The sequence below is a fragment of the Ursus maritimus genome, unplaced genomic scaffold (assembly GCF_017311325.1).
Source record: "Ursus maritimus isolate PB19 unplaced genomic scaffold, ASM1731132v1 scaffold_16, whole genome shotgun sequence".
Lineage (NCBI taxonomy): Eukaryota > Metazoa > Chordata > Mammalia > Carnivora > Ursidae > Ursus > Ursus maritimus.
The window spans coordinates 49,620,875-49,634,539 of NW_024424008.1; the positions used below are offsets into that span (position 1 = coordinate 49,620,875).

Sequence of the window (13,665 nt, forward strand, 5' to 3'; positions counted from 1 at the left end):
CTGGGGCCAGTCCAGCTCTCAGATCCCACAGCTCTGTCTGGAAGTTCTGTTGCCTCCCCAGGGCTCAGCTTCGGATCAGGGAACGAGGACTTTCTCTGTGGGACCCACTGACATCTTTCTAGTGTTTTCCAGTGCTTTCCCCCCCACTTCTCTTAATCTTGCTTTTCCCCTTTCCTCCCCCAGGCTGGAGATCTTTTGCTAGTATGACAAGGATGGCCGCCTTGCTTTGGCTCATCTCTCGTCTAAGCTGTGAATCCTTTCCATTTTGCTAAGGGCTTGGGCTTTTGAAATCGAAAACTAGGACAGACCCTTTCTTTCTGCATTTCGCCCTCACCTTCTCTTTGCTGGGATGCTTTCATGGGAAGAAGGGCCAGGGGACATGGGGGAGGGAAAGCCTTGGGCAGGGCAGATTGTGAAATATTTTTAAAAGACAATCACACCGTGTGATGCTGATAATGACAAAACAACAGTGTTGTAGTTCACATCGTTTGTGCACTTAGTGTACGCCAGTTCTCCTAGCTGCTCTAGGCAACGCACCTCCAGTAATCAGCGCAGCACCTCTACCTGTATTTATTATCGTGCTTATTTTCCATAAAAGCAAATTGAAGAATAGTGAGGGAAAGAGAGTTGCTCAGGTCCCACATTTTGCAAATGACGGGCCTGGACTTTGGAAGCAAGTCTGCTGTGTTGAAGGCTGTGCTTAACCACTATACCTCCTGGCCCCCTGGCCACACCCCCAGAGCCTCAGGACCCTGGGCCACGGAGATGGGGATCAGTTGAGTCTCCCACATTCCTGGTGCTCATCCAGCAGGAGTGGCACTGGCCTTCCTCTTCCTTCTCTGGCTGGCCAGGTGGGTCTCTCCATGGTGCCCCCATTGTCAGCCTCTTTCTGCAAAGCTGGCTTCCCTCTCTGCTTCTGCTTCAGGCCCATCTCATCTCCTTGGAGGAGTCCAAGCTCCCTCCCCTCCTCTTTCCTCCCCCCACTCCTCCTCCTTCCCTCTTTCCTTTCCCCTCCCTCCCTCTTCCGTTTCCCCTCCCTCCCTCCTCCCTCCTGTCCTTCCTCCTCCTCCCTTTCCCCCCCTCCCACCTTCCCTCCTTCTTCCCTTTCTCCCTTGGTTTGGCTTTACAGATAAAATATAAATTTAGCTAAGAGCTCATACCACAAAAAGGGAAGAAGCGATAAGTATAAGCAGCAAACAGAGTTTAAAAGTAAACACCCTGCCATCTCATCTCTGCTCTTGGGGCCTCCAGGCTGCCCTTCTTGACCACCGAGTAAGGCTGAGGAGAGACCTGTACTCTTCCCCCAAACTGCATGACTTTTCCAATAAGCAGAAGGCCTGTGGCTTCAGGAGGCCCTCCCAGCTCCATACTCTCTCTGTGGTCAAGTACTGTTCCTTTGGATAAACAAGTTAGCTCTGAAAACTCAGGTATCAGACCCTGCTGTCTTAGCGTGACTTAGCTCCACTGGCTGGCTCAGATAACGATTCCCAGGGGAGCCCTCATGTTGATGGCAGTGGGGAGGGAGGGGAGGAGACTCGGGAAAAGGTGGAGGGCTCTGAGAGGGCCCTGGGCAGCTGACAGAGGGGGCTGTGTGTCTCTGCAGGTGAGGACTCCATCAGCACCCTGGGCCTGATCCTTGGCGTGGGGCTCTCGCTGCTGCTCGTGTCCATCCTGGGCTACAGCCTGGCAAAGTGGTACCAGCGCGGGTACTGCTGGGAGGGTGAGTGAGCACCAGACCCACCAGCCCAGCTCTCGCCCACCCCTCCTCTCTTGTAGCAGTCACCAAGGCCGGGTGGGGCTGTGAAGTCTTCAGCATGGCATCATGCAAAAATATTTCCTGTGGCGGCTGTAGTGGTTGAAGACCTGAGTGGCAGAGCACTCGAATAGGAGGGGGTGGGGTACTGGGCCTTCACGGAGGCACTGAGGGCTCCTCCTACCCAGCCGCAGGCTGTCTCTCTTTTCCCTCAGAGCCCACAGGAGTCCATCCCCAAGGCCTGTGTGGGCCTTGAGGCCAGGGGCAGTGGGCTAGACAGCGTCCCCCACAAGTTGCTCCCTATGCATCTCTTCCCCTGCCTGTGGCCCTCTCCCAAACTTGCTTCAGCTTCCGCTTCCCTGGGAGTCTCCCAGAATTTGCTGCAGCACCCCCAGCGTCGAGTCACATCTGCGCTTCCCACGGGACCCAAGAGAGCTGGCAGGGCATGTGGGAGCATTTCTCAGACCTGCAGTTGATGTCCACAGCTGCCACGAATGTTTGCTGAGCACCTACTATGTGCCAATGTACTTTTGCCTAATAGGATTTTCTTTAAAATTCCACGTAAGGTTGGAACTCTTAGTTTCTGTTTTTTATAGATGAAGCCGGCAGGCTGTAGTCTCAGGGTTAGAGAGTGGTATAGTCTGGATTCAAGCCCAGGTCAGCTTCTTTTGGGCTCTACACTAGGACTGCCTCTTTCCCAGGGTAATCAGTGCCCTTAAAGGGGGGGATGCCTAGCCACAGGATCTGCCCCCCCCCCAAAGCTGGTGGTTCTGTCTGGGAAGATGGGGTACGCCCATGGGCGTGGGGCAGGCAGCAGACAGTGAAGGAGCTCCGGGCCCTCCCACAGCATCCTGAGGTCCAGCCCAGCCACCCTGCTCCTCCCAGATGGGGTGAGGGAGCCCCATTGTTCCCAGTAGCGTGATGGACAGGTCTCCCTGGGGGTACTAACCCTCTCTTTTCTGATTGTCTTTCTAGGGCCTAATTTTGTCTTCAACTTGTACCAGATCCGGTGAGTAGATTCAGAGCAGATCTGGGTGGGGTTAGGTAAGGAACCAAATACACTGTTTCTCTTCCTTGTCTCCTCCCCGTGCTCCAGGCAAACAAGAGCAAAGGAAGGAGCTGGGGTCTGTTTAGAAAGTACCATGAATAAAAACTTGAACATGGACAGGATTATGTAAGACCCTGCTGATGGTGATCCTCTTAACATTTGCTCCCAGGCAGGGACCAAGCATTCATTCATCATCTACTCATTTATTCAGGAAGGATCTATCGTTGCAGTTGTTGTGGTATTAGTTTCTAGGGGGTACGATGAGCATAGTCTCTGCCTTTAAGCATTTCACTGTCTGTGGTGGACACAGGCCCGACTACAAATAATATAATCTCGGGCACAGTGTGGTGTCAAAAAAGAGCAAATGGAGACCACCAGGGATTTAGGGAGTGCGGGTCAGGAAGGGCTGCTGCGGTAAGCCATCTTATCCACTCGCTGCCCCAGGGCAGGCCTGCTCTTCCTCTGGCCCTGAGACATGGGCCAACTCCTGTTCTGGAAGATGGGTCAGTCGGGGAGTCCTGGCCAGGAAGTCCTTCCCATGCTCTGGTCTAGGGAGTCGGGCTCCCAAGGAGAGGCCAGGTTCTCAGCTCCCAAGACTTGATTGGATCATCTTTCTCAGGAACCTGAAGGAGCTGGAGGTGGGTCCACCCTTCACCATCAGTGGCCATGTCAGCAGTTCGGATGGCGGCTACATGAAGTTCTCCAACAGGCTAGTCTGATGGAGGAGCGTCAGCCTCTGGAGTCCCAGAGAGATGAGTGGAAGGTTGGTGAGCTCCTGAGTAAATCTGATGTCCTAGTAAGGTCCTCGGATGGCGCACGCATCCAAGCCCAGCACCAAGGACTGTTCGGAACCCAAGAGATGATTTGGTTCATCCCCCCTCCCACTTCTGGGGGGGCTGGGTCTGTGGGAGATGATCTCAGGCACCAAGGCCCAGGGTCATGCTGTCCTCACCACCGGCTGGCCGCGGACTGCTCCTTTCCACCCGTGCACCCAGTCCACGTCCTGCCTTTCTTTCCTGTGCGTATTCTATTTCTAATCAGATGGCAGCTTCTGTCTCAACCCTTTGCTCTGACTTGAAGGTTCTAGATGGCCACTCTCTCCAAGAAGCAACACTCCAGAGTGTCATTTTTGAACTGAAGGCCCAGGAGCCATCCCTGCTTCGTGGCCTGCTGACCCTTGGGTCACACTTGCCTTTTCCCTGCCTTCTAGCCCATCCCCCCTTCACATGGCTGTCGCTTTTTCCCATCTACTTTCTCCCTCCAGCAGTCCCTCAGGGACGCCCTGTTTCTCTCCGAGCTTCTCCTCTGGCCTGGGAGCAGCCTGGCCGGGTGCGGTGGTTTAGGGGAACCCTCCTCTCTTAGTTGTCCTTCCTTTGCTTTGCCTGCAGGGGGAGGCTCCTGCTGTGGCGCCTGCCCCTCACCCCCCCGGGCTGCCTTCACCCTCCAGGGTCTTCAAGGCCTGGCCTGGTCCCTCGTTGTGGATGATGAGGAGTCACTTTGGCTTCACCACGGGCCTGCAGTGGGAGAACCCCCAGGAGGAGTTTGGGCTCTGGACAGAGTCTGGTAGAGTGGCAGTGGCTTTCTCCTACATACAGAAAGGCAGGCATTACTGGGGGTGGGGGGGTGGGGGTAGAGACTGGCTCCCAGGGGACCCCTGAGCCTGTGGAGAGGTTCCAGGTGTCCTGGAGAGCAAAGGCCTCCCAGCTCAACCCAGTGTGGGCAAGACCTGCAGCCCACCGGGGAGCTCTCCACGGGGCGTCCCCAGACACTTCCCCTCGAAGGGCGGACTCCAGAGGCCGGAAAACCAGTCATATCTTCAATAGGCAAAGTCATGTGGGAGTGGAGGTGATTCCAGATGCTGTTTTTAACCTTCCTACCAGAAGCCAACTTCCCCTAAGAGCTGAAGACTGAGCTTGGCCTTTGCTCTGCCCCGCCCCACTTGTTGCTTTGTTCTTACGTACTTTCAACCTCCCCATACCCCTGTCTATACCACCTGGCTCTGTTTTCCCTGCCGCTGACCAGCCTCAGCGCCTCCCAAACCATTTGGAGGTCAATGCTTAAAACAGTCTAGAAACATGGTCTTATTTTCTAGGCTCCCGCGATGGGTGGGCATGGGTTGGGGACAGAGAGCTCAGTCTCCCTGTGTTCTGCATTTCCCGTGCCAGGCTTGCCCTATGATGGGGAGGGCAGACCAGAAATGGTGGGAGTCGGGGAGGGGCCCAGGCCAGGCTAAAAAAAACCCAACAGCTAGCTAATGCACAAGGGAAATCACGAACCAAATGTAGGTTGGTGGACAGCAGCACTATTTGCCTTGTGAGTCATCGTTCTTTCCTCTGGTCTGCCCTGCTGGACCCGAGGTGGCGTCCACACCGGATGTTGTCTTAGTAGGCCCTTAATGCAGAGTCGTTCCATCCAGAGAGACTGCGTTCCTGGGGCAGCTATGGATGGAACAGGGCCTGACAGGGGCCGAGCCACTGCTGAAACCTGCAATTAGAACTACCTGCCCATGTCCCAGCACCGAGGCCAATGAGACGCAGGAGCCCGGGACAGTGATAGGCGAGAAGTCATATTATTTGTCTTCCTATACTCGCTTCCCCAGGGGCTGGATTCTTTCTTGCTTTGGGTTCTAGCCAATTGCAAAGGAAGGAAGGAAAGGAAGGAAGGAAAGGAAGAAAGAAAGGAAGGAAGAAAGAAAGGAAGAAGGAAAGAAAGAAAAGAAAGAAAGAAAAGAAAGAAAGGAAAGAAAAAGAAAAGAAAAGGAAAGAGAGAGAAAGAGAAAGAAAGAAAGAGAAAAAGAAAAAGAAAGAGAAGGGGCCTTACCAGCCCCTACCCCCTTACTTCCTGCCAGGATCTGGTGGGCCATTCTCCCAGCATAGCCAAGCTCTGACTTAGTAAACCAAATCTCTAAATTTGGAGGTCTTCATCTGGGCCCCAGTGTTTCTATCCCTGAGTTGGTGAAGGTGGGGCAGAGCCCCCCGGTGGCTTCGGATCCCTCCCTTTCTTGAAAGCTTTATTGGGAGAGCAGTGAGGAGGGGGGATGGACTGACTTTGACATCCTTCTTTGAATTTCAGTGCTGAGGGCTCCATTCCTTAACCCATGGGGTGTCCAGCCTCAGTGAAACTCTCAACGATGCCCCATCCAGCATGGATCCTGGGGCTGCAGCCCATATCGGGCTGCCCTAGGTCCCTAAATATGCTCAGGACTCCGAGAACTTGGGGAAACTTGAAAGGATGGAGCCCAGGGCCCAGATGGTCCCGCCCTGGATTTGATAACTTCAGGTAGGGACACAGGGACAGCTGCTGAGGGCTGGGAGAATGGAGGGTATTTCCCATCCTTGGGAGCGGAACCGAGACTGGGCTACTTCCTCTTTTAGGGTCCTCTGACGTGTTCCCTGTCCCCTGTGCCTCCTTCTTGTTTTCCTGACTTCCGCACTCGGTCCTGCTGGCTAACACAGCGTTACCCTTCACCCCAGGCCTCACCCAACATATTTTCGTTGAGAGCCCTAAAGTAGCTTCCAGCTTGTTCAGAGATGATTGGGGAACAGTGCCTGGAAATCTGGCTGCGGGTCTGGTTGGGTTGGGCATTCAGCCCCATGGCCATGCCAGCACCTTCCATAGAGCCTCCCCCTCCTCTTAGCTGTTCTTCTTTCCACGGGCCCCAAGAGCCAGAAGATAGTCCGGAGAGCCAGCACTTCTATGGACTGGCCACTCCCGGTCCCTCTGCCAGCCTGTTCCTCTTTAGTGTCCTTGCCGGGGCTTCCCAGAATGCCTTCTCCCTCCCTGCTGACCCCTCCCAGCCACAGCTGGTCTCCATGGTTGGCCCAAGTGTCCCCTTCCCTGTGGCTTTCCTCAGGGTGCCAGACCTGCTGCCACCCATTTGATCCTGATGGCAAAAGGCCATGGTTCCTCGGTTTGTCCTCCCCCCACCCCGCAACAGGGTGAGTCCTTTGTGGGCAGGGTTATGTCCCATAGGTCTTCAGTAACCGCTAAGAGTAGAGCACGTAGGAGGTACTCAGTAAATGCTGCCAAGTGCAGAAACACCGACTGTGGCTATGGAGGGCTGCCTTGTCCTGGAGAAAGAGGCCCTGGTGACCCGAGAAGGAGCAGGAACTGCTTGCACAACACACAGTCCACAGAGAGCAAATTATTTTCATGCACGTTACTGTGGCTTGAACCTTGTGGCAACCTTGTGACGTGGGGCATCGTTACTGGCTGCATACCGCATCTGGCGAGAGAGAGGCTCAGAGAGGTAGCATGCTTTGCCTAAGGCTGCACAACTGCTGACTGCCCTGGAGCCCGAGTAGAGCGTGAGGCCTCACAGGTGTAGCCTGACCACAGGCTTAGTGGGATGAGGATGGAACACGGGAGAACAGGGTCTGGTCTTGACCTGCCCTGCCGTGCTCCGTGGCCTTGGGCTAGTCATTCACCACCATGGGCATATATTTTAGCATCTGGGTATTGAAGGATTGGACTACTTCTCCAAGGCTCTTCTCTTTTACCTGAAAGAGAAAAAGGACCTTATCTGTTTGTTTGTATGTTTTTTTAAAAAAAGATTTTATTTATTAGAGCGAGAGAGAGAAACACAAGCAGGGTGAGGGGCAGAGGGAGAGGGAGAAGCAGACTCCCCCCTGAGCAGGGAGCCTCATGCGGGGCTGGATTCCAGGACCCTGAGATCATGACCTGAGCTGAAGGCAGACTCTTAACCGACCGAACCCTCGTACCTTTTTAAAAATCTCTCTCTTCTCAGTGTCTAGCATAGGACCTGGAACAGTGTTCACTAAACAAAAGATACAAGTACGAAGTATAGTGATAACTTTCTGACTTAGGAGGTGACCGGTGACTACGGCAGTTCCTTTAGACTCCGATGGTCTAGGATCTGAAATATTCCTCAGCTTTTCTTTGACTTTGGATAACTCTAACCAGAATCCAAGACCGGACCTTCCCAATCAAACCCTTCATTACCAGCAACCAGTTTGCTGAGCACGTATTAGAGTGCAGGGCAGGGGCTCTGTATGCAGTCTCCCCTCATCCTCACGGTGGGGGAACAGGGGATCAGGGTCCAGTGAAATGATTTGCTGAAGGCCAGTCAAGAATGTATTTTCTTTAAAATGGCTTGTGAGCCACTTATAACCTCTGTCCAAGTTCACAACTTCCCTGAGCTCCCGGCCCCCAAGGAAGCAGGCCCCTCCTGCTGGCCTCTAATCTCTTTTCCGGGTCCCCTGGTGTGGTGAGAATAGCCCTGTCCTCAGCTCTGAGCTTCTTGCTGGTCCATTTCTTATTCTTCCTTTTACTTTTTTTATACCTCCCTTGGCCTCCAAATTGTCAAATTCTGCCCCTTCTTTACACCAGCTCGATTTTCACTTCCGCAGGGAGACTTCCTTAAGACTGGTAGATCTTCTCTTCTCACTTTTTTTTTTTTTTTTTAAGATTTTATTGGTGTATCTGAGAGAGCGGGAGAGAGAGCACAAGCAGGGGGAGGGGAGGGGCAGAGGGAGAAGGAAAAGCAGGCTCCCCACTGAGCAGGAACCCCCCCCACCCCCCACAGTGCAGGGCTCGATCCCAGGGTCCTGGCATCATGACCCGAGCCGAAGGCAAATGCCTAACGACTGAGCCACCCGTGAGCCCTGTTGTTTTCTGACTTTTAATTACAAATACTCTCTGGCTCCCATAACAATTATTATTCCCTTGTACTCATTCATTCATTCATTCATTCATGCAGCTTCTATAATGTGCTAGGAACTCCTAGGCACCGTGGAGGCACCCAGTCTCTCTTGAGATTAACTGTGTTCTCTCCTGTTTGTTGGGTACTTTCTACAGGCAAAATTCAAGTCTTCTACCTTTTCTGAGTTCTCTACGGTAGCTTATATGGCTCTGGCCATAGCCAGGAATATCTCAGGAAATTACGTTGAATATTTCTCAGTCTCTTCAGGGAAACTTGGGCTTTGCTTTATCCCTGGTCCAGTCTTGGGTGCTTTGAAAACCAAGGCTTTTGATTTTTCTCCTCCTGTCCTCAATTGTGTGCAACCCTGGCCATCATCAGATACAGATCTTGACCTAGAGCACACACAGACGTGACTTTTTCTGTTTAAAGGCTACCTTAAGGAATGGTCAGCCCCAGGAAGAGGCTGGGCTGGTGAGGAGGGGGCGGTGCTCCCCTGTATAGTAATGATCTTGCCTCATGATGGTGGCCATGCAGGGGCCAGCGTCTGTGGTGCCTGCTCTCTGCCCCAGGGGTCCGAGAACCTCAAAGTGGGAGCACATAGGCGTATCATTACTATATTTAAAAAACTGCTTAGTGATCAAAAGCTGTCTAGAAGCAGTGAGATTTAAGCAGATCTGGTACAAAACAGGAAGCCAGTGGCCTGGTGAATTCTCACATTTGGGGACCAGAAGTGAAAATGTTCTGTCTGCCCAGAGTAGCAACAGGCCAACAAAACAACAGGTGGGGCGACGGTGGAAGCCAAGGCCTTGGTGGGGTCCCTGTCTCCTGGATTTTTACCTGCAGAGCCATAGGGGTTGTCTTTCCCTCCCCCAAAGCCTTAGGATAAGTTTTTCATATAGAAGCAGTGAGCCATTAGGAAGGAGATGGGCGGAAAACTGTAAGAAGCCTCCTGTTCCGTGGGAGCCCCAGTGGCTGGTGGGGCGCAGGTGCACTGTTTGGGTAAGGCTGCCATCGGTCTTGAGGACAGCGAGTTCCCTTCCAGCTGTGAGGCTGTTGCAAAGCGTGGTGACTTCAGCTCCACAGAGCTGGGGGAGGGGGTGCGGGGGAGGTAGTGGAGACACCTGTGTGTGCGTGCCTGTGCGTGCGTGTGCATGCGCGCTGCAGAGCTGTAACCCACGGAGAAGGAGCTGTACTGTTGCCTGCTCTATTCCCAGAGGGCCTGCCCATGGCAGATGCTCAATGACTGTTTGCTAAAGGAGTGAATGACTGCGTGCTGAATATTTTCATGGTCCTTTGCCTTGCTTCCTGACCACATCCCCTTGCTCTAGACTTCCTGTTTGGTCTCTAGCCCCGAGTCCCTACAATACCTAAGAGCTATAGGGTAAATATCGCAGGGAAAGGGATAATCTTGGTATAATACGGCTAAGCTAAGACGACGACAGACCTGAAGATAAAAAGCCTGCTTTCTTTTGGGCTCAATTTAATGTCTCCCAAGGAACCCCCCAGTTTCAAGCTACCATCGCCAGCCTTGCTATGCTCACGTTTGGATATCCTACTTCTTCAACCCCTTTCATATGCTTTTCCTTGTGAGAAAAATCCATTCGTTCATGCATTCATTCTTCATCACATTTACAGATCACCTCTACTGTATGTTAGGCATTGGTTGGGTGTGAAGGATACAGGGATACAGAGGTGAGTCAGTCATACTCTAGAGCTCACGGTGCACTAAGCATACATTCATTGGTACATTCAGTGACGCAGGATGCCTGCGGCAGTACAGAGAGAAGTCAGACTGAAGAGTACTCTGCATTTGGCTGGGAAGACTGAGGCCGAGTTGACATGACATGACTGTGAGCTGGGTGAGCTGAGAACCCACTTGTCCGAGTTCCGGGCCAGCCCAGCGCTCTTTTCACTCCATGGGTCTGTTGCCTCTTTCTCTTTGTCCGTGGGGCATCTCCAGACCAACGGCCTTGCCAGGAGAGCCTGTCTCTGGACTCGTCTGTTAGTCTGAGTGCCTGGCAAACACTCCCTTTACGTGAGGGTCCTGTGGCCTTCCGTGCGTCCTGCTGCTCAGTCCTGCTAGATTACATGGGTCTTCTCATTGCCCCGGGTTTGAATGGAGGGCTCAGATCTTATAATATCTCAACTTTGGGGAGTGTCTCCCAACCTCACTTAGCATAATTTAATAAATCTCACTTCACTCCTTTCAATTCAGTCCAAAAAATGTGCATTGAACTCCCTAGGTGGGTCACATGGCCCCGTGACCCCTGGGAACATCTCCCTCACAAGCATGAACAGCAGGTGTCCCAGTGCCCCGCCTTGCATCCTCGGCCCCACCCCCAATTCCAGACAGTTCTGAATGGGCTCCCACTTCGTGCTGACAAATCTCATCTCCAGTGCCCACTGCTCAGCACTTGCTAACCGCCCTGGCTCCTTGTTTTCTGGGGAGGGGGTGCCCATGCAGCCCCATGCACCAGCAGTCTGAGAGTGTAACACATCTGGGGGTAGCCTCAGCCAGCTCAGAAGCTGCTGGATCAGGGCTTCTCCTGTCAGTGCTCACGGGACCATTGGAAGAGGCCTCTACATGCTCCTGGGATCAAGGCCCAGTTGATCCCAGCATGACTAGCTTGATAACATAGTCTTGTTTTGGCTTTTTCTTCTTCTGGTTTCTCACTCTTGTTCCTGGGACCACCTTCCAAATAAACCATCTACCCACAACTCCTTGAATCAGGTTCTTACTTCTGAGGGGACAATCTAGGCTAAGACTGCACTTACCACCTTACATTGTAAATTTATTTACTTGCTCATTCAGCAAATACAAATCATCTACTATGTGATCTTGGTCGTGGGACGGTAGGAGTGAGCAAAAGAGAGAAAGTCTCTGCCTTCATAGATCTTCTGCTTTATTGGGAGAGAGAGGCTATGAGCAAACAAATACATAAATAGATCCTGTAACTTCAGATAGTAAGTGCTTTGATGGAAGAAAGCTGGGGATAGGGATGGAATGGACATGGGGAGGATACTTGGGTAGGGTGGTCAGCAAAGACCTCCCCAAGGAGGCTGTGTTTGAGAAGACACTTGAATAAATGACCTGAGGTGGAAATGAGCTTGAAGCAGGGTGGGCAAGGGGGAGAGTGCAGGATGTGGTGTGGGGGGGGGCAGATACTAACTCACTGGAACTCTGCCTCTCATTTGGACTGGGAGCAAAGGAGAGGGCTTTCAGCTGGGGAATAACATGACCTGAATTGATTTTATAAAAATCTTGCTGGCTGCTATACTAGACTATGCATACTGTATGAATCACACCCTACTAGACTAGGGCAGCAGGTGTGGAAGCAAAGGGACAGTAAGGGGACAGTCATCAGCATCCACAGGCATTTAAAGGTATGGACTGGGTGCGACCATCTAAGGGGTAGAGTTTAATAGACATCAGATCATCAAGTTCGTCTCTAAAGGAGTAGCCTTCACACATCAGTGTGCACAGTGGTCACTCATACGTGATCACCCGTGACCTGTTTACTAAAGCAGGATCCTTGGAATTAGCATTCAGAGCTGCCTGGCGTTGGGGAGATGCTCAGGAAGAAAGGTCTCCCCAGATGACTCTGATGCAGGTGGTCCTTTGAGAGCTGCCATTGGGGGTGGGGAGGTGGGAGTGTTGGGCAGTGGAGGCAAGGAATATTGCCAGGGCCATGGTGACCAGGCAGCAAGATCCTCAAGAATGTTTCTCTTCCTCCAGGGCCATCATGAGGGCTTGACCTCCATCGACGACTCCTTCCCTGTGTAGGTAGAGCTATATGGGTATAGCTATATGGCTATATGGGTGTGGTACCCTACACGCAGAGCTTGGCCAATCACGTACAGTCTGCTCCAGCCACCCCTACCCATGTCCACTCCGTATCTTACCAGCTCTACACATCAGCCGCACCTTCGTGATGGGCTGCAGCACTAATGAGGCTGCTGGCTGGTGTCTGCATGCCAGGCATGGCTCCTGTCACTCTACAGGGGTGGTAGCCTGCTTTTCCTCAAGGTGGGGGTCAACAGGAGAGTATTCTCACGGCAGGTGGGGGGCAGGAGACGTGGCCGTCGCCAGATCTGTGTCCTTATCTCTACACGCAGGTGTGGGCTTTCCCACCCGTGGGTCAGAGCCACAGCTCTGAGCCCTCCCCTATTGCCAGGCCTGCCTCGCCAGTTGCCAGAGGACTTCTTCCTTAGGTGGCTTGTCATAGGGATCCAGAACTCGCCGCCTCCCCTCTTCCCCCACGCCACGTCTCCCTTCCATGTGCGTATTTCACTTTCGTCCTCCACGTTTGAGTGGGATCGTTGTCCCTTTCACTGCAGCCTGCCGTGGGGTCTTGCCAGTGTTCTCTGCATAATGCCTTTTGAATCTGTCACCTGCTCTCCATTCCCGCGGTCCCTGCTCAGTATTGTCATTGGATCGGATTACTGTTTAAGCCTGTTGTGGACTGAATGTTTGTGTCCCTTCCTAATGTGATGGTATCAGAAGGTGGGGCCTTTGGGAGGCTATTAGGGGTTAGATGAGGTCATGAGGGCGGGGTCCCCATGATGGGATAAGTGTCCCTATAGGAAGAGGAAGATGGGGCACCTGGGTGGCTCAGTTGGTTGGGCGGCCAGCTCTTGGTCTCAGCTCAGGTCATGATCTTGGGGTCCCAGGACCGAGCCTTGCGTTGGGCCTCCTTGCTTGGCAGGGAGTCTGCTTGGGGATTCTCTCTCCCTCTCCCTTTACCCCCTGCTCAAGGGCATGCTCTCTCTCTCTCAAATAAATAAAAAAAAAAAAGAGAGAGAGAGACCAGGGTGCTTGCCTAGCTGCACTCCTCCTCCTCTCTCCTCTCCCCTCTTCCTCCCATGAGGACAAAGGAGAAGGGGGCCTTCTGTAAGCCAGAAAGCGAGCCCTTACCAAGAACCAAATTGGCTGGCACCTTGATCTTGGACTTGCAACCTCCAGAATGATGAGAGATGTCTCTTGTCGATGGTGTTTTGTTATGGTGGCCTGAGCAAACGAAGACCGCTTCCTCTTCAGTTTCTCTGCCTCTAGTCTCCGTTCCTTGTTTTCCCATCTTAGCTCCTTTCATGGCACTTACCCCTGATTGTAAAGATGTATCTGCTAGTCTGTTAGCTTGATGTTTATCTTCACAGCCAGATGGCTCCCTCTAGGAAGCTGCACCTTTTGTTCACTCTGGACCC

At 52.8% G+C, this 13,665-nt stretch overlaps 1 protein-coding gene across 1 annotated transcript; it reads left to right on the forward strand.

Annotated features, from left to right (window-relative positions):
* Positions 1–1,250: 1,250 nt before the first annotated feature.
* SMIM35 (small integral membrane protein 35) lies at positions 1,251–11,178 on the forward strand. Its single transcript, XM_040631175.1, has 5 exons — positions 1,251–1,427; positions 1,604–1,720; positions 2,729–2,762; positions 3,421–3,564; positions 10,217–11,178. Exons 1-4 carry the CDS (start codon positions 1,313–1,315, stop codon positions 3,518–3,520), a joined length of 366 nt encoding a protein of 121 aa, XP_040487109.1. The 5' UTR covers positions 1,251–1,312; the 3' UTR covers positions 3,521–3,564; positions 10,217–11,178.
* Positions 11,179–13,665: the final 2,487 nt, after the last annotated feature.